A 25,108-nucleotide genomic window follows, 5' to 3' on the forward strand; every position below is an offset into this window, starting at 1 on the left:
GGCGTTGCGTCTGCGGTCGAACCCGTCGTCGGCTCCAAGCTTGCCCACGGCGACTACGCGTCCGTTCCCAGCGCGAGCGTACAACAAGTGCTATCCGCGCTCTCGAGCGCGGTGAAATGATAGTGAAATCGACTTATGTTATGATCGTCATCATCACAAAAATAAACGAACGAATGAACGCGCTAATCTGTGGCAAACGTAAACTTGATACCTCCTCCGCCGTCTCCCCGCTCCTCCTCCGTTTGTTTCCCAAACGACCGCTCGTACTCCGACCGCGCTTCCTCGCGATTACACGTGTCGCTCACGCACACGCACGACGCTCCCAGGACCTTCTGCACCCGCAACTCGTACCCGTCGCCGCACGCGCCGCCGCCTTGCTTGAACAACGACTCCGCGCTCAGCGACCCCCCGCCGTTCCCATCCTTCGCCTTCTCCGCCTCCATCTGTCGCATCATCTCCGCGTACGCGTCGTTCTGCCCACTCTTCATCCGGTTCAGTTCGTTCGCGTTCAATCGCGCGTGCGCGGCGTCCGGCCACGCGCTCGAGAGCGTCACGGCGAGCGCGAGCGCGACCGACGCCATCGTTTCTCCCCGCGCGTTCGCCCGCCCGTCCCCCGCGCACGCGCGCGCGACCGACGGTCGACGCTTCGACGCCTCGGGCGTCGACCGAACCCGCGGCGCGATCGTTCGCGCGCGCATGTCGTTCGCGCGCGCGGTGTGCGCGACGATCGACGTCCACGATCGACGTCGTCGCGTCCATCGACCGCGTCGTTCGTGAACCCTAGGGCCCACGTCGTCGTCGTTCATGGGGTAAAAACGTGTTCAATGGGAGAGATTCACGCGCGCGTGGTTTTCTAACGACCCTCTTATCCAGACCGTCGTCCGCGTCCCGGCACCCGGTGACGGCGCGCGCGCGTCCCGGGCGCGCGCGCGCGAACGAGGGCGTCGACCGCGATGTCGTCGTCGTCGAGCGCGCGCGCGGCGTCGCGCGGTGGCGCGCGCGGGCGACGCGTGCGCGCGATGGGTGACCGCGCGCGAGGGCGATCGCATCGAGGACGACGCGGTGCGCGCGCGCGGGCGCGCGGGCGCGTCGACGCGTCGAACGACGCCGACGTCCATCGAGGGACGGGCGCGGTGCGCGCTCGGCGGGACGAGCGGGATTATTGGTTCCCGGTGTGCTTCTCGTCCGCGCTGCGGTTCGATAAGGGCGCGAGCGTCCCGTTCGACCTGTTTGACGTGCCGTGGGTGCTGTTTCGAGGGAAATCCGGCGACGTGGGGTGCGTGAAGGATGAGTGTTGTCATAGAGCGTGCCCGTTGTCGCTCGGAAAGGTGGTGGATGGACGGATTCAGTGTCCGTATCACGGGTGGGAGTACGAGACGAGCGGAGAGTGCGTGAAGATGCCGTCGTGTCGATTTTTGAAGAATGTGTACTCGGATTCGCTCAGGGTGATCGAACGAGATGGTATGATATTCGTGTGGGCGGGCGAGAGCGATCCGGAGGATTTCATCGGGGCGGGATCGGCGAACGCGGGGGAGTCGTGGGACGAGGACGTGTACGAAGCCGGGGAAGAGGCGGGAATGTTCACTCCGCGCGATGGCTTCGTCACCATGGCCGAGGTCACCGCCGACGTTAAGGTTGATAGTAACATCGTGCTCGAGAGATTGTTGGACATCACGGAGCGCGCACGACGCGTGCCCGTGTCGGTGAAGAATAGACAGCGCACTCCGTACGAAAAGGCAGACGCGACAAAGCTCATCTCGAAAGTCCTGCGAATCGGCTACGAGCCGATGCCGCAGAGCGTGGTGTTCAAGCCCTCGTGCGTGATCGCGAGTACGATAGAGCTCAGACCAAAGCTCGGGGGTGCCGGTGGTGGGAAGCCCATGCTTGTGGAGCAGCTTCACGTGTGCCTGCCAGCAAAGCCCGGAGTCACGCGCGTATTGTTCCGCATGGCGTTCGACTTCGTGCCGGAGGGAGCGCAGCATGCGGCGGGGGATACGTGGAATAATTTAGCTATGCAGGTTTTACAAGAGGAACTCGAGGACGTACGGAGTGGAAGTCTCAAGTCGGAGACGGCGTCCGCCGCGATAGATACTTTCCGAATCTTCAAGAATGGCGCTTAACTTAACTGTTTTGTAGCTGATACCTTTGTGACTTTGCCAACTCCAAGCTCACACTCGCGAGCGTGTTTCTCCCGCCACTCTTCCCTCCCTTACCGCTCTTTCCCTTATTCACCTCGGCCGCGGCGACGGCGTCTCGCTTTAACCACTTCACGAATTCGTACGACAGCCACAGTTTCCCCCCGAACGTGATGGGCTTAATGGACCCTCTGAACATTAACGATTCCGCCAAACTCACCGTCAACCGCTCCGCGCTCGCCCTTTTCAGCGCCGGTATCCTCGTCACCGCCTTCGCCGTCTGCTTCGTCGCCAACTCCAGCGCCGCGCCGAACGGTTTCGCCATCGCCTTCGCCGCCTTCGTCCCCCGTAACGGTCGCAACACCGTTCTCGTCGGCTCGATCGCGTACGCCGCGATCCACGTCGACGCCGCGAACGCGATCGATATCGTCTCGTGAAAACTACGCGCGTCGGTCGTCGTCAGTCATTCTATTCTATCCACGTTCATCATCGACCCATCTTTCGCGCGCACACGAACGCGACGCGCGCTCGATCTCGCGCGCACACGAACGCCGGGATCAAATCTTCCGGTCCGAGCCCTCGGTCGATGAAGTACCGCTTCACGCGTCCCATGTCGAGCGCGCGCGTCGAGCGATGCCGAGGCGTCGGTCGTCCCGGTCGTCATTCGTCCACGCGCGAGGACGCGATGTCGAGCGCGCCGCCCCGCCCCGCGCTCGCGCGCGCGCGTCCGCGCGCGCGCTCGGGGGATCACGCGCGGGGTCAGAGCGCGCGCGCGCGCGCGATGTGGGACGCGTTTCGGAGAAATCGGTCGACGGAGGATGTGTCGACGTCACGAGACGCGCGAGAAAACGACGATGACGGCGCCGCGCGCGCAAAGGGGGGGGCGTTGACGGCGACGAAGCGGACGATCAAGGCGGAGGACTCCATTAACGCCCTGAGCGCGCTGTTAGGGGACGATGAGCGCGAGAGGGCGGAGCGGGAGAAGGAGCTGGAGGCGGACGCGCGGCGGGCGACGGAGCTCTCGCGCGATAAAGCCGACCGCGAGCTTCGAGAGACGCGGAAAAAGGCGTTCACGAGGGCGAATAAGGCGACGGATCGTATTCAGCGGTTGCAGGCGGTGTTTCTGGACGTGCCGCTCGGGATGCTGGATTTCCAGACGCTGCGGGACAAGACGCCGGGCGGCGAGGACTTGGGCGCGGAGCCGAACTGGTTCAAGCTCCCGGTGGAGATGTTCGACAAGGTCACCGGCGAGCGGTTCGTGTTGGAAGAAGAGGATGAGGATGGGAGCGTGAGTTTGGCGCCGAAAAACGCCGACGGTTCGGAAGGGAAGGCGGATGAAATCGTGCGGTTGCCGGGAGAGTTCCAGGTGCCCTGTATCCCGTACCCGTTTGTCGCCACCCCTGGATCGTACGTTCGATTAAATCTGTTCGAGCCGAGGTGGTTGACGCTGTTCTCGAAACTCATTCCACCTACTCCAGGGGATGAAGCGGCGACGGCGGCGTCTACGTCGGCCGTGCAAGCGGTCAAGACAGATGAGGAGGAGTTCCGCCAAGCCACCGGACGCCGCGTCTTACGCGGTCTCGACGGGAAGCAGAAGATTGATCTCAACACGCTACCAATTATCGACGCGTACGAGACGGGTGAACGCACGTTTGACATCGTTCCGGGTTTCGGTCGCTTGCCGGAGGACGAGTTCGTGAACACCAACGCCTTTGGCGCGGTGTTTAGAGGATTGGATGGTCAAATTGCTGGAGTGGGGACGATGATGAACGTCCAAAGCCACGACGTCGTCGTGGACGGACGATTACTCTCGGTTTGTGCCAAGGGTGAGAAACGATTTAAAATTCTTCGCGTGGCGCAGACCGAGCCTTACATAATCGTCGACGCTGTTCCCATAGAGGATACTGCCCCGACGTCCGAGAGCGGGGACCTGGCGAGTGTTGATGCGGTGAACGAAGTGTTCGACCTCATGAAGAAAGTAGATCCGTACTACATGGAGGCCATCGGGCTTGACAACGTCTCCAAGCGCGATCTCAAGGACATGAACGAATTCGATTTGGCGAACGTCATGTTGTATTCCCATCCCACGTTGGCGCTCAGGCTCCTGGCGTGCGACGACGTCGAGAAGCGCCGGCGCGTCATCCTCGCCTCGGCGAAGAGCTTCAAAAAAGCGATCGAACTCGGGTTCACTCCACGGAAGAGTCGCTTGTTGACTACGATCGTGAACTTCGGCTTGCTCTTCACCCTCGGATTCGTCATCCTGTCCATCAAGAGCGCGCTCGATGGAGACGCGAGCGGTCTCGACAACATCAATTTTTAGTCACGCATCATCATTAGCGCATCACACATGTCATTACAATACCACACGCATCGCACGAACTCAGTTCCCGACGACCACGGTCCACGGACGAACGTTCCACGACGTGACCAATCCGTTCTTCACGTACGCATCGTTCTCCGCGAACGCCCTGACGACGCTCTCGTCGCAATTCTTGAACACGAACACCCCGGTGTCCACCGGATCCGTCAGCGCACCTGCCATGACGCACTCTCCTTTCGCGTGCGACGCCGACGCGCCCGCGAGGTGCTCCTCGCGATACGGACCGCGTCGCTCAGCCATGTTTTCGACATAGTTCAAGGTTAACAACCAATACGAGTTGCTCGGTGCCGCACTCATCGCCACGGCGCTCGATCGCGATTTTACGACTCGACAGTGCTTTCGCGATCGACGAGCGAGCGCACGATCGACGACGGCGTTCGCGCGAGCGCACGTGCGCATGTTTGTGCCGCGAGAACGACCCTTGGAGTTCTGTGACACCCGATGGGAGATTTCGAGAGTCATGACTCGGCACGGAGCCCTCGTTGCGCCGAAAGTCCGCAGTGATGCACGCGCGCGCGTTTCGACCGACGCGCGCGCGCGCGGCGAAAATCACATCGTTCCTCGTTCTCGTCGTTCTCATCGCGCTCGCGTACGCGTACGCGGACGTCATCGCGAGTGAGGGCGTCTTTAACGATGCGTCGAGGTCGTTGCGTTGGCGCTCGCCGCTCTACGCCGCCGTGCTCACCGCTACGTGGTCCCACGAGCGCGTTTTGAACGCTCAGAGGATATGCGAATTTGCGTCCACGATCGCCGAGTTCGGATGCGTGATCAAGAACGCGACGGTGATCGACGAGGACACGGCGCGCGCGATCGAGGCGCGCGGATACATCGAAAGGTTTGAGGCGTACGAACACGCCGAGAGCGATCGTGGGTGGACGCCGCGACGCGTGATCGGAGTGATGATGAGACCTCTGAAGTTTTACGCGCACAAATCGGCGGATCGAAGAAAGGTGCGCCTGTACGAGCGAGCGGAGGATCGCACGCGCAGGGCGGGTAGCATCGGAAACTTGGCGCTCTTCGGAATACTCGCGCAGTTTGTCTCGGAACCGACGGTCGACAGCTCGACGATAGAGCAATCGTTGGTGAGAACGAACGATGATTTATGGCCCGATGTCGGCGAAGCGCTCGAGCGGGCACGCGAGCGCGATCGGACGTATCTGAGGTCTTCTCGGAGCGACTACGATGACTCAATCTTGCTCTTCGAGGACGACGCCAATGTCGTGTCACCCTCTCCCGACGCACTGCGATCGGAACTAATGGCGTTAATTCAAACGTTACCGACTGGATGGGACATCTTGTCACTCGATCCACACCCCAATTTCTGTCGCGAGCCGTTTTGGAAGCACCCGAGTGCGCCGACGTCTCTGAAACGCCGAGTCCATCGCACGTACTCCACCTTCTCACGAACGACCGCCATCGTCGTCTCCAGGCGCGGCGCGTTGAAGATCTTGCGCAACTTACCCACCAACATCGTCATCGACATGTTCATAGCGCGAATCTTAAGACAGGGTGGATTGAGAATCTACCTGGCGTGCGACAACGGCATAGTGCGACAAGTCGACAGCTCCGTCACATCGCTCGGTGGATGACGCGATGCCGGGGCACTTCATAGTATAGATTAGCCATATGCACATAGCCTTGAAGTAGACGTAAATACGTATCTAGAAGTACATTCTCGAAGCGTCGAACACGTAAAACCAACCAAGATTTCGTCACAATCGACGAGTCGCGACTCATGAAGACCCCCCCCCCATGTGACGACGAAAAATCGAAATCCTTCCCGACGCACGACAAGTCATCACCCCCTCGCGGCACGGCACCTGACGAGCATTCACGTCGTCCCGCACTATCCGCACGCTTCGCGCGAGTGGCGTACGAGTTCTCGCGCGCGGGCACGCACACGCTACGTTTTAATCGCGTTTTCATCTCCATCCATCACTCGAGAGACCTCGACCGCAGGTCGTCTCGCGAAGTCACAAACAACGGGACATCACCGAACGAGCTTGCGCGGACGAGAGCGAGCGTGGGCATCCGAACGTCTTTGGAACGCGTACGCGAGCGCGTGAAGGACTGGAGAGATGTTCACCGTGAGTGGCGTAAGGACTTTCACCCAGAAAGCGTCCGTTCGAGATGTTCGCGGGGTCGGACGAAGGAACACCGCGGTGATCCTTCCGCGAAGAGGACGATGCGTGAAGGTCTCGGCGGCGTGCGATGGGGCGATGGGATTCGCCCGCGGTGAGGTAGGTTTATCGATTCGTGACGCGATCGCGGCTTGATTGAGTGAAAAGAGTTTGTGACGTTCGATCGAGGTGCTCAGGGGGTGGGTCGAACGCTCGCGTAACGCTTACGAGGGCGAAAACGTGGTGACGCGAGGGGGAACGTGGAACCTAGGCGATTCGACTTGCTCCGCGCAGTCAGATTCTGGTGATAGACTGGCGAGGACTGACGTTGAACCGTTTTTTTGACGATTTCACAGGAGAGTGTGGCGGATGAGCGATCGTTTGACGGCGCCATGCGCGTGCCGACGACAGCGATGGCGAAGATCGGTCGACAGCTTGGGGGTGGCGGCTCGGCAACGCTGGAGAAATCCGGCTTGAGCATGCAGCAGCAGGTGTCAGTGGCGGCGCCGAAGATCGCGGACGGCGGTGGTGGTGGTGGTAATGGTGGCAAGATCAACAACGGTGGCGGTGGCGGTGACGGTGATGAGGGCGACGACGATGATTACTTTGAGGAAGGTGACGATGACGACGGAGAGGAAGGATTTTTTAGCACGCGAGCCGCGATTGGGGAGACGTTTGACAGAAAGGCTATTCAGGCGGTTTTGTCTGAGTGGTTCAAGACGATGGAATCGCTGCCAGGGGGTATTCGCATGGCGGTAGAGATGGGCATCGTGTCTTCTCTCGCCCTCGTGCGTTTCATGACTGTCAACGTCCGCCCGAGCGTTGTGCGAGCCGTATCTCGGAGCACACCTCAGGCGTTCTCCCGTGGTTTCGTCGGCCGCCTCATGGCTGACCCTGCGTTCCTGTACAAACTTGCGTTCGAACAAGTAGTCACTATCAGCGCGGCGACGATGTACGAAGTCGCCCACCGCGGTGATCGCCTGAAGGCTGAATGGGACCTCGCCCTGAGCAACATCATGCAACTCTCCGTTGCGAACGCGTTGACAGTCTGGTGCATGACGCCGGTGCGATCGTTTGGTTCTTCCGCGACAAACGGCTTCCAAAAGTTCTTGGCATCGATGCCGAACAACGCGTTCGACCGTGCCGGTCCTTTGCGACAGTACACGAACGCGACTCGTGGCTTGAGTGTCGTCACCAAGGCGGCCGAGTTGTCCGCCGTCGGTGTCATTACGGGAGGCGCGTTCTCGCTCTTGAACTCTGGTTTGTTGGCCATGCACAAGAAGAAGGAAGGTAAGGAGTGGGAGCCGTCGATTCCGGTTCCAGATCTCAAGACCTCTGCGCTTGGTATGGGTGCCTTCCTCGGTATCTCGTGCAATTTGCGCTACCAACTTCTTGGCGGCGCCGATCGCTGGATGACGGAACACCTCACGTCATTGGCTGGGGCGGTGTCCGCCACCGCATTGGGTCGCGTCGTTAACAACCAAGTCGGCGAACCGACTCGCCTGTTCGCTCTGGGTCTTCCCATGCACGCCACGATGGCCAAGACAGCCGGTTCTGCAATTCCTCAGTTCACCAAGAAAAAGGTGGTGAAGAAGCGCAGAAAGGTTGTCAAGAAGCGCGTCGCGCCGTCCTCCGACGTGCCGACCGCCGTCGCGGCTTGAGTCCGATGGCTGGAGAAATAACAAATGATTGAAGATAGATAATGCGCAGCGTCAATCAACTGCAAGATCTCGTTGTAAAGACAGTTCTGTTTGACAAGGTAACAGTCGCGCCCGTCGCCGAAACGGAGTCCCTTCCCACCAGTCCTCACTCGTCATTTCCTTCGAGTCGTCCACGTCCACTCGACGTCGTCTCGTCGCGCCCGCGCGCTCGCACACCCGAGCGCGTCCCGTCCCCGTCCTCGATGTCGCGCCGCGAACTCACGGCGTCGACCTCGCGCGTCGCGCGCGTCGTCCCGCGGCGTCGCTCGAGCGCGTCGTCGTCGTCGTCGTCGTCGAGACGTCGAGCCGCCGCCTCGAGCGCGCGCGCGGTGATTCGCTCGCGCGACGTCGCCTCGAGCGCGCGCGCGGTGACGAACGACGAGTGTGAAATCGTGCGCGCAATGTGCGCGCTCGCGATGTCCAGCGAGGGCGCGAGCGCGCCGCATCCGTTGAGCGCGTGCGCGATTACGGACGCGAACGGGACGACGCGCGTCGCGAGAGGACACGAAGGTCAAGGGGCGACCAGGGCGGAGATCGCGTGCGTGGAGGCGTTAGTGAGAGACGGCGTGGGCGTTCGGGGGGGCACGGCGTGCGTGAATCTCGAACCGGTGCACGGGGAGGTGGCTGGGGAGACGCGCGCGGTGGAGGCGCTCGTAACGGCGGGCGTGCGTCGCGTAGTGGTCGGAATGCTTCATCCGTTGCCAGGGTTGAGAGGACGCGCCGTGAAGGCGATGCGCGAGCGAGGGATTGTGGTTGATGTTCTGGATGCGCGAGCGAGCGGTTTGGAGGGTGAGGTAGCGGCGAGATGTCGGGAGACTAATGAGGCGCTGCTGTATCGCGTCGCCACGGGGCTTCCGTACAGCGTGTACAAGTATGCGATGACGCTGGATGGCAAAATCGCCACCGATAACGGCCATTCATCCTGGGTCACCGGTGCCGAGGCTCGAGAGCGCGTATTTAGGGAACGCAAGCGCGCGGATTGCATCGTTGTCGGTGGCGCGACGGTGCGAAAGGATAATCCGAGGCTGACATGTCGAGAAGAGACTGGATTTCAACCCGCCCGTATCGTGCTCAGTCGCACGTTGAATTTGCCCGAAGATGCAGAACTATGGCGAGTTCGGGACGTGGCGCCGACGATAGTGTGCACGACGAAGGGCGCGCGTCCAGAGTTCCAGAAAATGCTTCGCTCAAAGGGCGTCGAGGTAGTGGAGTTTAACGAGCTTACGCCCTTGGAGGCGGCGAAGTACATGCACGCGCGCGGCTTTCTGAGATGTTTCTGGGAGTGCGGTGGAGGTCTCGCCGCGCCCGCGATGAAAAGTGGTGTGTTCCACCATGTCATGGCGTTCGTCGCGCCCAAGCTCATCGGAGGGAACTCCGCACCGACGCCGCTCGGGGACCTCGGTTTCGAGGCCATGCATGACGCGTTGCCGTTAGCCGGCGTGACATTAGAAACGGTCGGTAGGGATATTTTAGTTCGCGGATATGTGCCGAACTCGCAGAGCACCGGGGCGCTCGGACGAATTGCGAGCGCTGGGCACAGCGTGCGCGGTTTAGACTTTAACGTCGGCGAGAGTGCAGATGACGAAGAACGCGCGGATGAGGGTACATTGATGCTCCTCGAGCAAGTTGTGGCGTCACTCGCTCAAGAAGATGAGGTCTGTGCGCAAGACGAGCTTCCTCCGATCAAGTTCTACAAGGCTTGGGACGAACACGGCGCTCTGAGTAATTTTTCGCCGTTTCCGGTGCGCATCGATGACATCGAATGGCCGACAGTCGAGCACTATTACCAGGCGCAAAAGTTCGCCGGCGTCGATATGGAGGTCGCACGTGACACATACGAAAAGATCAAGATCGCACCCTCACCGGAGGCTGCCGCCAAGATCGGTCGCAGCGCGCAGGTGACGAATCCCGAGAGCATTCGCAAGGACTGGGAGGACGTCAAGCTGGAGGTCATGCACCGCGCGCTAGTGAGAAAGTTCATCCGCCACGAGGGTCCGCGTAACTTACTTTTGCAGTCCGTCTGTAACGACGGTCGCGTGCGTCTGATCGAGGACTCGCCGGTAGACATGATTTGGGGCACCGGCCGAGACGGGAGTGGACAAAACTTATTGGGCACTCTCCTTGCCGATCTTAGAGAAGAGTTCGTGTCCGGGCGATTAGTTGCTAATTAATGTTGCTATTGTGATCTGTTCTGCTAGAACCGCTGAGAATGAATTTCTCGCAAAAGCGCCTTGGCAGCGTGTTTTGCCGCACCCGGAGCATCCAATAAGCGGACGCACGCCTGCTCGGCTTCATCGTACCGACCCTCCTTCTTGTAGAACTGCGCCAAGAATTCCAGGGCGTCAATCTTCTCATTACTGTCCACGGACCCTGAACTTTCTTCATCCAATCGCTTGAGATTGAGGAGATAATAGTGTGCCGCGGCCTTTTCGTTCTTTTCACGGTGAAGGGTGGCGAGTTTGGACAGAGCAATGCCCTCACGCTCGTCGTTTGCGACGGCGCGTTGGTAGCATCGAATGGCCGACGTAAACATCCTGAGCTGGTCGGACTCGTAGCACTGTCCCATGGCACACCACATTCTTGGATCGCTCGGTCGAAGCTTCACCGCCTGCTGGTAGTAGTACAGCGCATAGTAGGGCATTTGTAAGATTTCATACGTCTGCCCGAGGCCGTACCACGCTCGATAGTCTCGGGGATTGATGTCCACCGCGTGCCTGTACGCGTCGATCGCCGCTGCCGGATTCTTCATCTCCACATACTCGTGGCCCATGAGCGTCCACGCACTGAGATATCGCGGGTTAAGTTTCAGTGCGCGTTTGAAGTACACCACTGCCTTGGCGTGCATTGACTTGAGCGAATAGTAGTTGCCGATGACGCAGCACGTCTCCGGTGTGTACTTATCCGTACCCACCATATGATGCGCGAGATGCGACAACTCCGCGAAAGAGTCTTTCACGTACAGCACGTTGGAGTAGTTATCCATCCCATCGATACGATACGGGTCGATGTCTCGAATGTCCTTGTAAATTTCCTGCGCCTCATCGAATTCGCGCAAGTTGTAGTGCGCCTCCGCCATGTGCCCCAGCAGCAATTTACTTTGAGGAAACTCTCTTCCCATGGCGACAAATGTTTCCAAACTCTCCTTATTCTTCTGCATCTCGAGCTGAAAGACGCCGATGAACCAGCGATAGACCCAGTGCTCGCGAGGAAGGTCAAGGGCTTGCTCCTCTCCCTCGCTCGTCAGCAGCGGAATCAGCGCCTGCCACGCGCTCCAATTCAGTGGATATTTTCGACACGCCTCCGCGAGCAGAGCCTTGGCGTGACCGTGCTGGCCGCTCTCTCGACACACAATGCCGTGAAGGAAGGTCAGGAACCCATCCTTGGAGCCTGAGGCGTCTTGTGCCTGAAGCCACTCGTTGAGCGACTCGAGCTCGACGTTCGTCCCCGCGCTCGGATCCGGTCCAATCTTACGAGCCCCGATCGACGGCGTCTGCGTCGAATCGACCCCATCGCCTCCACCGTCTACGTTCGCCCCTCCGAAAGCGCACGATTGCCCCTTACTCTTCTCTCCCGCTAAAAACGTCGCGTATTCTCTCAAAAACGCCGGCAGCGGCGCTGTCGCGTTCCGCAGCGCGTGCGCGCACCGACGGTACTCCCCCAGATCGAAGTACGACTTTGCCAACAGATACACATCATCATCCTCCCCGATCTCGATCACCGACGCGCTCGGCGTCGTCGCCACGTCCATACCGTCTTCGTCCGCGCGCGCGCGCCGTCCCGCGGCCCGCGGCGTCGACGTCCCATCTCCGACCTCCTCCATCCCACACAGCTGCTCGCACGCCCACGCCGTCGCGCGCATCAACCCACGGGCTCGACACGCCGCGATCGCGCGTCTCAGCTCCTCCGCGCGATCATCCGGCGCTCGAGAAACCATCGTCCCTCGCAGAGACAGCTCGATGTCGCTCATTTCAAATCACCGATCCCCCCCAAAGCGCGCCCCGTCCACGCGCGCGGCCGATACCACCGTCACGAACGCGACGCACGACGACGCGCGCGACGCACGACGACGCGCGCGTCCGCCCCGCCGCGCTCTCGCGCGCTGGACGCGCGCGCGTTCGAGTCTCCCACCTCGACGCATCGGGACTCGTCCGAGGGCGCGTCTCCGAATGTCCGAATGTTTGACATTTTGTCACGCATCACACCTCCACACAGGCTTCGACGACGTCACAAAGCGCGCGAGACCACCTTTCGAGGGATCCACGATCGCGATCGCGACGGGCGAAGACGCGAGATCGCGCGCGCCGTCGGGCGTCATTCCACGCACACCACTCGTCACGATGTCCGCGCTTCTCTCGTCCTCTTTCGTCGGCCGCGTCGCCGCTTTCAAGGCGCAAAAGGTCCAGGTACGTACGCGTGCGTCGCGCGGTCGACGCGCGCGCGATGCGGCGTCGATGGCACCGCGCGATGGCGACGATGGGGACATCGCGATACGACGCGCGATACGATGCGCGGCGCGCGCGTTCGGGGCGCGCGAGGCCGGGTGATTGGGATTCGGTGACGACGGATCGGTGGGGTGTATTATGTATGACGCACGGCGCGCGCGTTCGGGTCGTCGCCGTCGTCGGCGGCGCCGACGCGCGCGAGGTGCGCGGCATCGTCGTATCTCGGCGTATCCACGCCAGCGGTGGTGTGGATCGCTTTTCGGAAGATTTTTTCGAGTCCCGTGACTGACCGTTGCTGACTCGTCGGTTTTATCTCGCATCGCAGAACAAGTCCGTCTCCACGACCGTGAAGGCTGACATCTACCCGGAATTCGGTACCTACCCGGGCGGTGGCGAGTCCCCGATCATCCCGTTCGGCTCCGAAAAGAACGCCGAGCGTGAAGTGATCCACGGCCGCTGGGCGATGCTCGGCGTCACCGGCGCCTGGGCCGCCGAAAACGGCACCGGCATCCCGTGGTTCACCGCGGGTACCTTGTGCACCCCGGATGACTGCACGGCCGTCGCGGACAAGTTCCCGGGCGCCGTTGCCCCGCTCGCCCCGGAAGGCTCCGGCTACCCGTCCTTCTGGAACGTTCTCATCATCGAGATCGTTCTCGTCGGCGCCGCGGAGGCGTACCGTACCGGTATCTCCGACTCTCCGTTCGATGATGGCCTCACCGTCGGTGACGTCAACCCGGGTGGACGCTTCGACCCGCTCGGCCTCGCCGAGTCTGGTGACCTCGAAGAGCTCAAGATCAAGGAGCTCAAGCACTGCCGCCTCTCCATGTTCGCGTGGTTGGGCTGCATCTTCCAAGCGCTCGCCACCCAAGAAGGCCCGATCGCCAACTGGCAATCCCACGTTGCGGACCCGGTTCACTCCAACGTCCTCACCAACGCGGCCAAGGGCTTCGGCTTCTACTAAGTTCATAACGCCAATTAGCACGAATTCGTTTAGTCTCGTTTAGTCGCGGGAGATGAGTTTACGCTAAGAGCGTATGGTTCTGCAGTAAACACGTGTTGTACCACCACGCTTACTCTGTGTGTAAAAAAGTATGCAGCACGAATAATAATGACGTCTTACATGTGTCCATCGCGCTCAACTAAAGAATCCCGTACAAAGTTCGCCTCGTCTAAGTGTTTGATGCGTCCGCAAGTGGGACGCGACGCTTCGAGCGGACGCGTGTTGCCAACGGCGCATCTGCGGCGCGTTTAGCTCTCGTCTGGCGTTGCTGACTCGGCACTGGAATCGTTGTCAGTGCGTTTTTTGATTTGCCCGTCGCTTTTGGTTTCGAAGCAGGCGTGCGAGCGTTCTTTGATGGCGGCGCGGCGGTCTGTTTGATCGTTTCGCCGCGCTTTGCCAAGGCGTTCTCAACACAAGCTCGTTTAAGCGACGTACCGAACATGCAGTACTCGTCTAACGCGGCTTCGGGAGTGGATATCCACGCCTTGAAAAATTCAGAAGATACCACGACGACATCGCTATCGACTCCACCCTCGAGCAGGGCTTCGAGTCGCGGCACATCCTTGGGCGAGTCGGTGTCTTCCACTTGGCCCGACACGACGATGTCTGGCACCTCTGCCTGGGTCAAACAGACGTCACCCTTTGGAGAAACGATCGATATTGAAGCGCCGCCCGCGCGCAACACAGTATCCAGCATCTTCTGCTCGATTCTCGCGTGCGCGGCGAATGGTACGATGGCGACGGAGAGTCCAGAGAAAGCAGTTGAACCCGGCACCTTGGACCATCGCTCGGCAGCATGGGCGCTAATGACTCCCATCTCAGCCCCGCGACCTCCGCGCCAGAGATGTTCCGTCGTCACGGACAACACTTTTCCTGCTGCTGCACACGCATCCAGGTAAGAAACATCGAGTAAAGAGGCTCCCGCAACGGCACCGGCTAGGAATTTGATTGACCGACTCCCACGCTCGCCAAACACAACGTGCGTGGTCGACGGTTCCCACTCGTGTCCGGTACAAAGGATACCCCCGATTTTTCTCACTACGGCAGAGTACTTTTTGATGCCGGCGGAGCTGAAACCGCTCAGCGTGATGTACGCCTTGCGGTGAGTAGTATTGACGTTCTCGTCGTGTTTTGGTGTTTTCACCTTGGTCACGGTTCCCTTGGGCGTGGCAGCTGACTTGGGCGTCGACTTTGTCTTCTTCTTCGATGTGGATGGGTTCGATGGCACGTAACGCGAGCTCTTTCGCAAGATCGCCGCCGGAGTCTCGTGCTGCGACGGCGCGGCGGCTGGTGCTTCCTCAGCAGTTTCCGGATCGCCAGCCACTTCTTCAGATATCACCGGAGGCTCGTGAATCTCTTCGTCTTCCGCTAGCTCTGGCATTGCTCCCCCCTCCTCCTCTTCCATTTCCATCTGAGATAAGAACTGTTGACTCGCCAAAGGCTGTTGCGTAGGATCGGGCTCCGTCGGTCCAGCGAGAAGTTCATAAAAACCGGCGAGAATGTCGCGCAGTGGTCGCTGAACCTCTTGGAGTATGATGCCTCGGATGTTCCCTGGCGCACGAGCGGGAAGTGTGATAATTTTATCAGCCGGAGCGAGCGCTCCATTTTCGTTGAATAGCTGCGCCTGGTCGGTATCGTTCATCTGGTGTTGGAGTTGCAAGTACATTTTGAACGTCTTCATGAGCGCGTTTGAACCTGGCTTGAGTCGACCGTCTTCTCCGACCCCGTTCAGTTGCTTCGCAGTCTCGACTCGTAACATGGCCTGGATCCACTTACCGATCGGACCTTGTCGCTGCTGAAGCTCCAACGCGTCGACGAGTCTCATCACTTCGTCGCAGCAGTTGGCGTAACGTTTGTGCACAATCACGACAGTACCACTGTATAGCGTTTGGACGATCATCGGACTTTCCTCCTTGATTAAATCTTCCTCCAGAGCCTCGGATATGCCGTTTTCAAAAACCTCAAACCGCAACTCTCCTTGTTCGATCTGGTAAAGTTTCTCGTCCGTGTTGTCTCCGCCAAAACTGCGTCGACCGCGCGCCACGAGATTGTAGAAGTCATCCAAGGTGGCCATATCCGTCAATGGCTCGTTATCCGCGTCGTCTGCGAAGGCGAACCACGAGTTCGAAGGAGCGAACCTCCCACCGAGCGCGTTTTCGACGTCGTTCGGGCTTCCGACGATGCCGGTGAACGTTGAGTCTGGTTGCGTCGAGCCATCTTGCAGCGCTCTTCGCAAACTCGGGTCGAGTCGATTACGCACGCTCGTGGTGACATTCACCCCTCGTCTAACCTGTTCCTCCCAGTCTGGAGAGCGATTCATTCGCTTAATCGCGCTGTGCGATTTCGATTGACTCGCTCCTCTATTCTTCGTCGACGGCGTTTTCTTCGTGCCCGTGGACGGCGCTGCGCCTTGGGAAACGTTCGGCAACACCGTGATCGCGTCGCTCGTCGACTTGCACTTGCCTTCGTGCGAACCGCCCTCGACGACGCTGTCGGGAACCACCGACGTCTGTCCGATCACCAAGTCGCCCTCGTCTTCGCTATCCGGCACGCGCTGCGCCGCCAACTCGTCCTCCTCCTTGCCGCTCCGCGAGTATGCCGACTCCCCCAAGCGCTGCCACCTCGAGATACAATCCTCTAACCACACGTGATTCACAATGTGCGCACTCCCGAACTCTTTCGCCTTCTCAAACTTAGCCCCCGAGTGTTCGTAGCACACCAAGTGCGTCACCGAGCGATCGAACGCCTTTTGAAACTTGGCGCCGAGCACGCGCGTCATCGTCTCCACGTCTCTCCGTCGCCCTCCCGCGTACCCCGTGAGCGACACAACGCACGACTTCATCTCCGGCAACCCATCCATCGTCTTCGGCGGTCGAAACAAGACATTTGACGACACATCGAGCCTTTTACGCTCTCTCGCGCACGCGAGCAACCACTCCGGATGCGCCACGGTCACGTCCTCGTCCCACGTCTCCCGATCGCTCGCCCGCGACGCCAACGCGTGCGTCGCACCGTTCCGCTCCCCCTCCATGAGCGTCGAACCACCGTGATGCGCGATGAGCTTCTCACACTCCGCCAGCGCGCTCGTCGCCATCGCGCCTCGAACGTCATCCAACGCGAAGACGCAATTCGCAAACAACGCTTCACCGCGCTCGACGACGAGCGAGGGCGGGACGGACATCTCCCTCGACGTCGTCCGCGCCGTCGGTCGCGTCGACGGCGTCGCGCGCGCGCGCTCGGAGGTGCGCGCGCGTTTAAACGGCCCCATCGCGTGGTCGACCCCCGCACACGCGGGTGTTTTGGACCGCCGTCGCCTCGCCGCGCGCCCGACGTCGCGTCGACGGCGACGCACCGCGACGCCGCGTCACGCGCGCGGACGACGGACGCGCACGCACGCGCGCGCGCGACGGTTCGACGGACGGGGGCGCGGAGACGTGCGCGGGAGACGCGGGTGACGAGCGCGATCGCGCGCGGACGGTGGTTTTGAAATTTGAAAAAATTCAAACGTCATCGCTCGGTGGTGGCGCGCGCGACGGTGGTGGGGGAGCGATGAGCGAGAACGACATGGCGATCGCGAACAGTGCGGATGGAGACGCGTCGGTGGTGAAGGCGGAGACGCCGACGTGGATGATGGACGACGATGACGGGCTGACGGAGGAGCAGCGACGGGTCATCGCCGAGCGCGTGGCGGCGCTGCAGAACCGATTTAAAAAGTTTGAGGAAAAGACGACCAAGGAGAAGGTGGAGGAACTCATGGTGTCCAACGCCGATCTCACGGAGCGTGAGGCCGAGATGGTGCTCCGGGTGTGCAACGGGAACGAATTTGAGGCGAACGATAGGCTGAGCGAGGCGGAGGACGGGGAGGCGTTTTTAATGTCGGTGCGCTTCATGATTCAGGAGGAAGACGCTCTGAAGCGACGAGCGCAGAGCTCCAAGGCTGCGCACGTGTCGAGCGAAAGGTTCAAACAGCGCATGGAACGATTGCGTAAGCGTCGATCGTCGATCGGCGGTGAAGATGACAGCGACGGTGAAGCGCCAGAGCAATTTTTCGAGACAGAGTACGTCTTGGAGGAACGTTTGGGTGTGCAGTTCGTTCGTCACTCGAAAAAGAACGTCAACGTGAAACGCCTGCGTCTCGATGACGCTATCGCGCAGGCGGAGGCGGCGGAAGACGCCATCGCGCGAGCGGAAGTGGTGGAAGGCGCCGAGGCAGAGGTGGACCCGTACGAGGGTTGGTCCGAGGCTCGCATCAAGGCCTGGAAGAATCGCGAAAAGAACGAGAATCAATACTATTACCGTTTTAATGCCCCGGGCGAGGCGCAATCTAACGGAAAGTGGTCAGATGCCGAGCACGCGCAGTTCATGGCTATCATCGCCTCGCTTCCGGATGGCAAGGCCAACTATGAGTGGGGTACATTTTCTAAGAGCATCCCGGGCCGCGTCGGTTACCAGTGCTCCAACTACTACAGGTCCCTCGTCAAAAATGGAATCATTCATGATGAAAATTACATGATCGACCCGGTGACCGGAGATCTCCGCTTCAACTTCAAAACTAAGGGCTTCGATCGCCCAGAGCGTGTGGAGGGCGAACCGCATATGGTGATGGTGAAAAAGGTAATCAAGGTGAAGAAGCCCAAGGCGCCGGCCAAGCCCAAGCCGAAAGCAAAGCCGAAGAAGAAGAGCGACGATGACAAGGCCTTCCAGTGCAGCCTTAAACCCGACAGCGTGCGCCGAAGCGGTCGGTCGGCGAAGAAAACTTATACGGATGGCGGTAGTGACTTTGACGACGACGAGTTTGAGCAGCTCCCCGTGCTGCCAGGATTCATCGATCCCATCACTCGTCTTCCGATCGAGGAGCCGACTATTTCTCCTTACGGTCACGTGGCCGGTTACGAGACCTGGTGCACGATCCTTCGTCGCGCTGAGGCTCCGGACGTATGCCCGTTCACGAAGCAACCACTCAAGCGCCGCCAGCTCGTGAAACTCACGCACGAAAATATCGACGCGTACCGAGGCCTGATCGTCGAGAATCAGCAAATGTAAAAACCACGCGTACCGATAATGTGCGAACGAATACATCGTCATTTCCGTCGTCTCGTCGTCTCATGTCGACTCGTGTCGTCTCGCTCTCGCACACGAGCCAACCGTCTCTCTCCCGCGCTCGAACCCGTACTCCGCCGCGCGCGAGATATTTCGCCATGTCGCGCACAGGTGGCGCCTCGTCCTCGTCTTCGTCCGTCCGCGTTCGCGGTGATCGCGTGCGTACGCCTACGCACCCGACCGAGGGCGATTACATGAGCGTTAAGGCCGAGGAATGCCTCTTTGGCCTTCTCTTCGCCTTCATGGCGTTTAAACTGTGGATGAGCGTACGGGGCTTGCTCAGATACTGGAGATTCGTGCGCACACCGAACGCGCCGGACGTCCAGGCCGAGGACGGGCTGGCGTTCGAGCAGGGGGACGACGAGAGCGAAGACGAGAAAAAGTTGGATTGAGGATACGCGTCGGCGCGCTTCCGTGTCGTAGTGTAGTTTCCTAGAGTAAAATCACAAGCGCATCTTTTCGATTAAGCCGGTCGAGCGGCGCGCATCCTCTGAATTTTGATGTCATCGGCTTGCGCATCGACGGCGCTAATGTCCTGCGGCGTTATGAACAAAAACTGCTTGTCAAAGTGCGTGTTTCGGGCGAAATCCAAAAGCGTCTCGATGGAGATGCGACGGTTCACTGCATCCATGAACACGTCGAATTCATCCATCGCGCGGAACGGAGAGTCCGATTCATCACCAAGCGCGAGGTTGAATGCGAGCGTCGAATATGAGCGCTCGCCACCGCTCATCGCGCGAGTGTCCGTGATAGCCTTTGTCTTTGCACTGTCCGTGACCTTGATAGTCAGCTTCATAGTTGAGTAGTCGACATTGATCTGGCCCGCGTGGCCCTTGCGCTGCATATGCCAGTTGAACCTGTGCGAGACATTTTTTGCGGTTTCTGTTGCCTTCTCCTGCACGGCGGCCTTGCGCTTCTTCAATCCCTTCCTTAGCTTGTTGATGATCTTCTCAGACGTCTCGGTGCCTCTCTCAAGTTTCATCAGTTTTCGTCGCTTTTCAGATAGTTCATCGCTCACTTCTTCGTACGGTCGTTTGTGGCGACTCTCTTCCTTTTTCATGATAGTCTTTGTCGATTCAAGCATGCGCAACAGGGCCTCCTCACCCATGGTGATGTCACCCGCTTCCTCCGCGATTTCTCGATCACAGAAATTTTTAGTAAACCTATCGGCCATCTCTTCGCACGTCACAGTCAGTAATTTGATCTGCTCCTCGTCGTGCTGAACGACTAATGTGCCACATTCGATATCTTTCTTGCACGTTGCGATCAACTTGTCCACTTTCTGCAGTTTAGCCTCCAGCGTTTGCATCTTCTTCGCGTGGTGCTGTGCTTTACTCTTGTACGCATCTGCGAGGGAAACCGTTTCATCGACTGCGCTCTTGGCGACATCATACGTTTCTTTCATCCGAGTGTAATTCGTTTCGGCTTCGCTCAGCGCGGTTCGATGCTTGGACGCTTCCGCGTTCAAGTTGTCGAGCTCCTCTTGGAGCGTGCTCACGTCGACACCGGTGTCGTTTGTATCCTCGGCCTCAAGTTTTGCCTGCTGCAACTGGTTTGTCGCTGCGAGAACCTTTTGTTCGAGCTTGCTGTATTCGGCTTCTTTCTTCTTCAGCATGTCCCTGATCTCTTTCACAGCCTTCATGGCGCTCACTTCGTCGTTGCTGTACTCTCGCGCGGTAGCTTGCTTCTGCGTGATGGCCTTTTGCAATTCCACAATTTGTGCCTTGGGGTCGGCTCCCAATCGGCGAGCTCTATCCATGTTTCGGAACGCTTCGTTTCGGACGGTCTTACCGCTCATGAACACCTTGCGGTTTTGAGTGAAGACATTCGCGACTTGCTTGGCCCTCGCGGCTCCGGAACGAAACATGCTCTGCGCCGCGTTCTCATCCGTCATGAGCACAGTTCTCTCAATCGCCGCGCTATCAACCAGAAAGTTGAACACTGCATCGTGTTTGAAATCAAGAACACTCGCAACAGTCGTGAATTCATCCTTATTAGGCACTCTCTCCGCTGGGATTTCGTAACGTCCTCTGTTGAAGTTGACGAGGGCAATGCTCAGATTGTTGACGCCGCACTCTCTGCTCAATTTGCGCAACTTGTCCATGTCGTGAGAGCTGGCGACCAAAAATGTGCCTATACCAGCACCGAGGGACTCCTCAACGGGCGCGATCCACTTCTGATCCTTGAGCGTGACGTGCGCGCCGATTGGTCCGATGGGCGGCAATGAAAATTCACCTTGGCGCTGCTGCAGGGCGTCGCATAGCCTGGGTATGTGTTGTCCGTAGAGAACGAGTCTGTTGGTAGACGTCTGTTTCAACGTGGAAACTTGCTTTCTGATCTCGTTAATGTCATTCTCCGTCGACTTCTTCATGCCGAAAAAATTGCGCTGCGCTCTTTCCTTCTCATCCAATGCGTGCTTGTATCCTTCAATGTCGCCGTTGCACTGCGTCACCGCTTGCTTGGCGGCGATGAGCGTGTCGTTCAGAACCTGCAGTCGTCTATCCGTCTCGGTGCGCTCACCTCGTTGTGCGTCCAGGGTTCGCTGAATCTTCGACTCCACATCTGAGATCTTCTTCGTCAACTTTTTCAAGCTCGTTTCTTCGGTGAGTTTGTCAGTATCCGCCGATTGCAAGCGTCTTCCCGCTTCTCTGTAGTCCATCTCAACTTGATGACGCTGTTTTTGGAGATCTTGAAGTTGCTTCTCGAACTCGGCGTATTCAGCGGCGAGCGCCTCATTCTCGCCGCTCGAGGCCTCTTTTTGCTGTTCAATCTCAGCAAGCTTTTCAGTCGCCTCGCGCACGAGTGCCTGGTTTTTCTTCACTTTATCTTCCGTTTCTTTGATCTCCATCTCCTTATCGTACACCTTGGACCAGGCGATTCGGGCCGTTATATTCGTCGCCTTCTCCCGAAGCTCTCTGATGCGCTCGAACGTGTTCAGTTCGTGCTCGAGCTCTTCAACTTCGCTCCTCACGCGCGGAATGGACTCCAAGTGCTCCTGAAGTGTCTCCCTCGCATCCTTCAGATTATTCTTCGCCATCGTCTGTTGTTGCTGCAAACTCTCCAACAACGTCGCCTGCACGAAAAACTGATACTTCTTCGTGTCGTCGCCGCTGTGCAAAAATTTCTTCGCCATGTCCTGCGTCATCACCGTGATCGGATTATCCACGTCGACGCAAAAGTGATCCGTCAGTTTGTGCAACTCCTCCATCTTAGTCCCCACGATATCCCCTCGCGCGCTCTTCAACCGCAGCACATTCGCGCCCGCTCCATTCAGTGTCTTCTCCACCACGATCGCCTTCCCGTACGATTCCGGCTTAAACGCGTCCGGGCCGTCGTTTGAAATCACAACCGTGATCTTCGCCTGCGTCGACCCGCTCTTGATCATTCCGTTAAAGCTCTTCGAGCTCGACCGCCCGACCGAGCGCATCTTCGCCCCCAACGCGACGGATAACGCGGTGAGAATCGCGCTCTTCCCGCTTCCGTTCTCGCCCGTGATGTAATTAATCCGCGGTCCGAGCTCGACCTCGCAGTTGGAGTGACACATAAAATTATGCATCGTGACTCGTACGAACGCGCCGGCGATGCCCGGAAAGTGCGCGAACGTCTTGACGCGCTTCCCATCCGCCTTCGTCTCGCCCATGACGGCGACGTCGCGCCCTCGCGCGTCGCGCGTCGGCGTGTGGAGAGTTCCAGTGGAGTGATTTTTGAACTTTGACAGCTGGACAACCTCTCGGTGCCTCATTCGCGCGGTGCGCGCGACGTCCGCACCGCGCGACGCCCGCGGACGTGGGCGAGCGGTGCGTGCGCGCGCGTTCGAGCGCGCTCCGTGTTCGCGCCCGCGTCGACGGCGCGCGCGTCCGTGATCGTCGACGATGGATGCGTTTCGACGAGCGAGACTCGACCTCTTGACGGGTGGTTTCGACGCCTCGGTCGACGCTGCGTGCTCGCATCGCGCGCGCGGATCGCACGTCGGAGCTTCGAAGAGACGGTGCGCGCAGGTGCGCGCGTACGCGTACACGTCGCCGAATCTGTCGCTGTGTGAGCGGTTGTTTTTAGATCGATGGTGGAGTCTGGGGGTGGAGGCGTTTCCGACGTGGTTGGCGCCGAACGCGATGACCGCGCTCGGATTGTGTTGCGTCGTCGCGGCGTACGTGATGATGTGGACTATGTCGCCGGCGTTGGAGTTCGAGGCCTCGAGGTGGGTGTACGTCGCGTGCGCTGGGTTGGCGTTTGCCTATCAGATGATGGACGGTATGGATGGGAAGCAGGCGAGACGGACGAAATCGGGATCGCCTTTGGGTGAGGTGATCGATCACGCGTGCGACGGGTTGTCGATGTGCTTCTACCCGCTCGTCGTGCTCGATATATTTGGCGTCGGGCACGCGACGAGCAGAGCGCGAGCGGCGTGCGTGTCGACGATGATGTTAGGGCGTGCGCTCTTCGTCGTGGACACCGTGTCGTCCACCTTCTCGGGTGTGTTGCCGGTGAGTAAATTCTTGGACTCTCAGGACGTCCAGCTCATCGTACAGACACTGATGCTCGTCGCGGCGACGATCGGGAATCGCTTCTTATTCGACGTGACGCTGTCTTTGCCGTACGTCGGGGCGCAAACCATCGGACGCGTGGGTGCCGTGTTTTGCATCACCGTCGGGACGATTGCCCGAGTAGGGACGTTCATCAAGACCATATTAGCGAGCGATAAACATGAACCCCCGCACTGGCCAAGTTACAGGAGTCCGTTCAAGATCGCGGCGCGCTGCGCGCTCGTGGAGGCGTTCCACGGGCTTTGCCTGTACAAGTCACAAAATTTCGCTTTCGCGCACGCGACGAGTTCAATCTTGTTCGGTGAGTCTGAGATTCGAATAATGAGTATTCGCGTGTCCGATCCGGATTTTCCGGTTACGAACTGGTTCGCTCTTTTCATCATGGCGTGTACGACGGTCGTACCCGCAGGCGACGCTTTCACGAGCGGCGTTCTCATCGGCACCGCTTTGTTCGTGTTCTTGCATCGCTTTTCGAGCCTTGCGGCGCAGATCACGGGTTGTCTGGGCATGCACCCGAACATATTCATTATTAGACCGCGCGAATGAGGGCGCTGCGCTAGAGAAGATAGCATGGGGCGAACGAATCGTTAAATTAAAAATTGTTCCATTTGTCTCCAACCTTTCAAATGCGCTCGCACTCCAGAAGTCGAGAGTAATAGAAAGACGTCGCGGTCATCTCACGGCGTTTGACGCGGAAGCCAGCGGCTTGAAGCGCGGCTTCAACGTCGGCTTCGTCGTGGAGGTACGCGCGAGTCGCCTTCGACGGACCCGGGAACAACTCGCCGACGCGTTTGAGGATAAGGTACGCCAAAGTCTGCGGAGCGAAGGAGATGATGAGCTTCTTCCCACTCAGGCTCGCCAAGTGGTTGATCATGCCGTCGACGCGATCCTTCGGGTAGTGAATCATGACGTCGATGCACGTCACCAGGTCGTATCGACCGGAGGCGTCTTCGAGACCCATCGCCTCGAACTTGGGCGCAGTCGCCGGCGCCGACGCGCCCTTGGACACCAACTCGTTGTACCGACGCTCTGCCTCGCCAACCATGGAGCTAGAGATATCGCTCGCGCTCACGGTCGCCCCCTTGAGCGCGAGCGGGATGGCCAACGACCCCGTACCGCATCCGGCGTCGCACACCGTCACGCCGCTCATGTCGTCATCCTTCACCCAGTCCAACACCTTATCAACCGTCTGCTGGTGTCCGTTACGAATGTCCAACTGCACCTTGTTCACGTCCTCCGTCTCGCCATAAATCTTATTCCACCGCTCGAATCCGGTGGTATCGAAGTAATTCTTCACGCTCGCCGCCTCGTCGCCCCCCGTCTCCGACATCATCGACGCTCTTCGCTTGCTCGGATCTGTCATCACCAGCGCCGCGCCCGCGCCCGCGATCGCGAGCGCGCCCGCGACCGCGACGCCCGCACCCTCCGCCGTCTGCGCGATCTCGCTCGCGCCCGCCGCGTTCGCGGCGACGAGCGTGGACAGGGCGACCGAGGACGCGACGATGCGCGACGAGGTCTTATCCGTCGCGCTCGGAACGACGACGGTGCGTTGGCGACGCTCGGCGCGCGCGCGAGGGGCGCGCGCGACGCGAGAGACGGTCGAGGCGTGTGCGATCATGCTCGTCGCGCGTCGACGTCCGCGAGAGGCGCGAAGTGCGGCGTCGGGCGCGAACGTCGGGGAGGATCG

General features: G+C 59.5%; 16 protein-coding genes across 16 annotated transcripts; 9 read left to right on the plus strand and 7 right to left on the minus strand.

Moving 5' to 3' along the window:
- Window positions 1–182: 182 nt before the first annotated feature.
- OT_ostta07g02440 (unnamed product) lies at window positions 183–581 on the minus strand (the record flags this gene model as incomplete). The annotated part of the gene is made up of 1 exon (XM_022983800.1): window positions 183–581. One exon carries the CDS (start codon window positions 579–581, stop codon window positions 183–185), a length of 399 nt encoding a protein of 132 aa, XP_022839432.1.
- Window positions 582–953: 372 nt separating this feature from the next.
- Window positions 954–2,120, plus strand: OT_ostta07g02450 (Pheophorbide a oxygenase; the record flags this gene model as incomplete). Its single annotated transcript, XM_003080288.2, has 1 exon — window positions 954–2,120. The coding sequence occupies one exon, from the start codon at window positions 954–956 to the stop codon at window positions 2,118–2,120; it is 1,167 nt and encodes a 388-aa protein (XP_003080336.2).
- Window position 2,121: 1 nt separating this feature from the next.
- Window positions 2,122–2,747, minus strand: OT_ostta07g02460 (unnamed product; the record flags this gene model as incomplete). The annotated part of the gene is made up of 2 exons (XM_022983801.1): window positions 2,122–2,575; window positions 2,680–2,747. The coding sequence occupies 2 exons, from the start codon at window positions 2,745–2,747 to the stop codon at window positions 2,122–2,124; spliced, it is 522 nt and encodes a 173-aa protein (XP_022839433.1).
- A 169-nt stretch (window positions 2,748–2,916) lies between these two features.
- Window positions 2,917–4,455, plus strand: OT_ostta07g02470 (Peptidase S16, lon N-terminal; the record flags this gene model as incomplete). Its single annotated transcript, XM_003080289.2, has 1 exon — window positions 2,917–4,455. The coding sequence occupies one exon, from the start codon at window positions 2,917–2,919 to the stop codon at window positions 4,453–4,455; it is 1,539 nt and encodes a 512-aa protein (XP_003080337.2).
- Window positions 4,456–4,515: 60 nt separating this feature from the next.
- Window positions 4,516–4,977, minus strand: OT_ostta07g02480 (YCII-related; the record flags this gene model as incomplete). Its single annotated transcript, XM_022983802.1, has 1 exon — window positions 4,516–4,977. One exon carries the CDS (start codon window positions 4,975–4,977, stop codon window positions 4,516–4,518), a length of 462 nt encoding a protein of 153 aa, XP_022839434.1.
- Window positions 4,978–5,018: 41 nt separating this feature from the next.
- Window positions 5,019–6,104, plus strand: OT_ostta07g02490 (unnamed product; the record flags this gene model as incomplete). The annotated part of the gene is made up of 1 exon (XM_003080290.2): window positions 5,019–6,104. One exon carries the CDS (start codon window positions 5,019–5,021, stop codon window positions 6,102–6,104), a length of 1,086 nt encoding a protein of 361 aa, XP_003080338.2.
- Window positions 6,105–6,593: 489 nt separating this feature from the next.
- On the plus strand, window positions 6,594–8,296 carry OT_ostta07g02500 (Protein of unknown function DUF3411, plant; the record flags this gene model as incomplete). The annotated part of the gene is made up of 2 exons (XM_003080291.2): window positions 6,594–6,755; window positions 6,992–8,296. The coding sequence occupies 2 exons, from the start codon at window positions 6,594–6,596 to the stop codon at window positions 8,294–8,296; spliced, it is 1,467 nt and encodes a 488-aa protein (XP_003080339.2).
- A 455-nt stretch (window positions 8,297–8,751) lies between these two features.
- Window positions 8,752–10,506, plus strand: OT_ostta07g02510 (Riboflavin biosynthesis protein RibD; the record flags this gene model as incomplete). Its single annotated transcript, XM_003080292.2, has 1 exon — window positions 8,752–10,506. The coding sequence occupies one exon, from the start codon at window positions 8,752–8,754 to the stop codon at window positions 10,504–10,506; it is 1,755 nt and encodes a 584-aa protein (XP_003080340.2).
- A 23-nt stretch (window positions 10,507–10,529) lies between these two features.
- On the minus strand, window positions 10,530–12,302 carry OT_ostta07g02520 (Tetratricopeptide repeat; the record flags this gene model as incomplete). Its single annotated transcript, XM_003080293.2, has 1 exon — window positions 10,530–12,302. The coding sequence occupies one exon, from the start codon at window positions 12,300–12,302 to the stop codon at window positions 10,530–10,532; it is 1,773 nt and encodes a 590-aa protein (XP_003080341.2).
- A 370-nt stretch (window positions 12,303–12,672) lies between these two features.
- On the plus strand, window positions 12,673–13,738 carry OT_ostta07g02530 (Chlorophyll A-B binding protein, plant; the record flags this gene model as incomplete). Its single annotated transcript, XM_003080294.2, has 2 exons — window positions 12,673–12,738; window positions 13,103–13,738. 2 exons carry the CDS (start codon window positions 12,673–12,675, stop codon window positions 13,736–13,738), a joined length of 702 nt encoding a protein of 233 aa, XP_003080342.1.
- A 208-nt stretch (window positions 13,739–13,946) lies between these two features.
- On the minus strand, window positions 13,947–17,045 carry OT_ostta07g02540 (BRCT domain; the record flags this gene model as incomplete). The annotated part of the gene is made up of 1 exon (XM_003080295.2): window positions 13,947–17,045. The coding sequence occupies one exon, from the start codon at window positions 17,043–17,045 to the stop codon at window positions 13,947–13,949; it is 3,099 nt and encodes a 1,032-aa protein (XP_003080343.2).
- Window positions 17,046–17,341: 296 nt separating this feature from the next.
- On the plus strand, window positions 17,342–18,820 carry OT_ostta07g02550 (Zinc finger, RING/FYVE/PHD-type; the record flags this gene model as incomplete). The annotated part of the gene is made up of 1 exon (XM_003080296.2): window positions 17,342–18,820. One exon carries the CDS (start codon window positions 17,342–17,344, stop codon window positions 18,818–18,820), a length of 1,479 nt encoding a protein of 492 aa, XP_003080344.2.
- Window positions 18,821–18,975: 155 nt separating this feature from the next.
- On the plus strand, window positions 18,976–19,269 carry OT_ostta07g02560 (unnamed product; the record flags this gene model as incomplete). Its single annotated transcript, XM_003080297.1, has 1 exon — window positions 18,976–19,269. The coding sequence occupies one exon, from the start codon at window positions 18,976–18,978 to the stop codon at window positions 19,267–19,269; it is 294 nt and encodes a 97-aa protein (XP_003080345.1).
- Window positions 19,270–19,340: 71 nt separating this feature from the next.
- Window positions 19,341–22,517, minus strand: OT_ostta07g02570 (Structural maintenance of chromosomes protein 6; the record flags this gene model as incomplete). Its single annotated transcript, XM_003080298.2, has 1 exon — window positions 19,341–22,517. One exon carries the CDS (start codon window positions 22,515–22,517, stop codon window positions 19,341–19,343), a length of 3,177 nt encoding a protein of 1,058 aa, XP_003080346.2.
- A 232-nt stretch (window positions 22,518–22,749) lies between these two features.
- Window positions 22,750–23,967, plus strand: OT_ostta07g02580 (CDP-alcohol phosphatidyltransferase; the record flags this gene model as incomplete). The annotated part of the gene is made up of 1 exon (XM_003080299.2): window positions 22,750–23,967. The coding sequence occupies one exon, from the start codon at window positions 22,750–22,752 to the stop codon at window positions 23,965–23,967; it is 1,218 nt and encodes a 405-aa protein (XP_003080347.2).
- Window positions 23,968–24,043: 76 nt separating this feature from the next.
- OT_ostta07g02590 (Magnesium-protoporphyrin IX methyltransferase) lies at window positions 24,044–25,039 on the minus strand (the record flags this gene model as incomplete). Its single annotated transcript, XM_003080300.1, has 1 exon — window positions 24,044–25,039. One exon carries the CDS (start codon window positions 25,037–25,039, stop codon window positions 24,044–24,046), a length of 996 nt encoding a protein of 331 aa, XP_003080348.1.
- Window positions 25,040–25,108: the final 69 nt, after the last annotated feature.

The sequence above is a fragment of the Ostreococcus tauri genome (assembly GCF_000214015.3).
Source record: "Ostreococcus tauri WGS project CAID00000000 data, contig chromosome 07, whole genome shotgun sequence".
NCBI lineage: Eukaryota > Viridiplantae > Chlorophyta > Mamiellophyceae > Mamiellales > Bathycoccaceae > Ostreococcus > Ostreococcus tauri.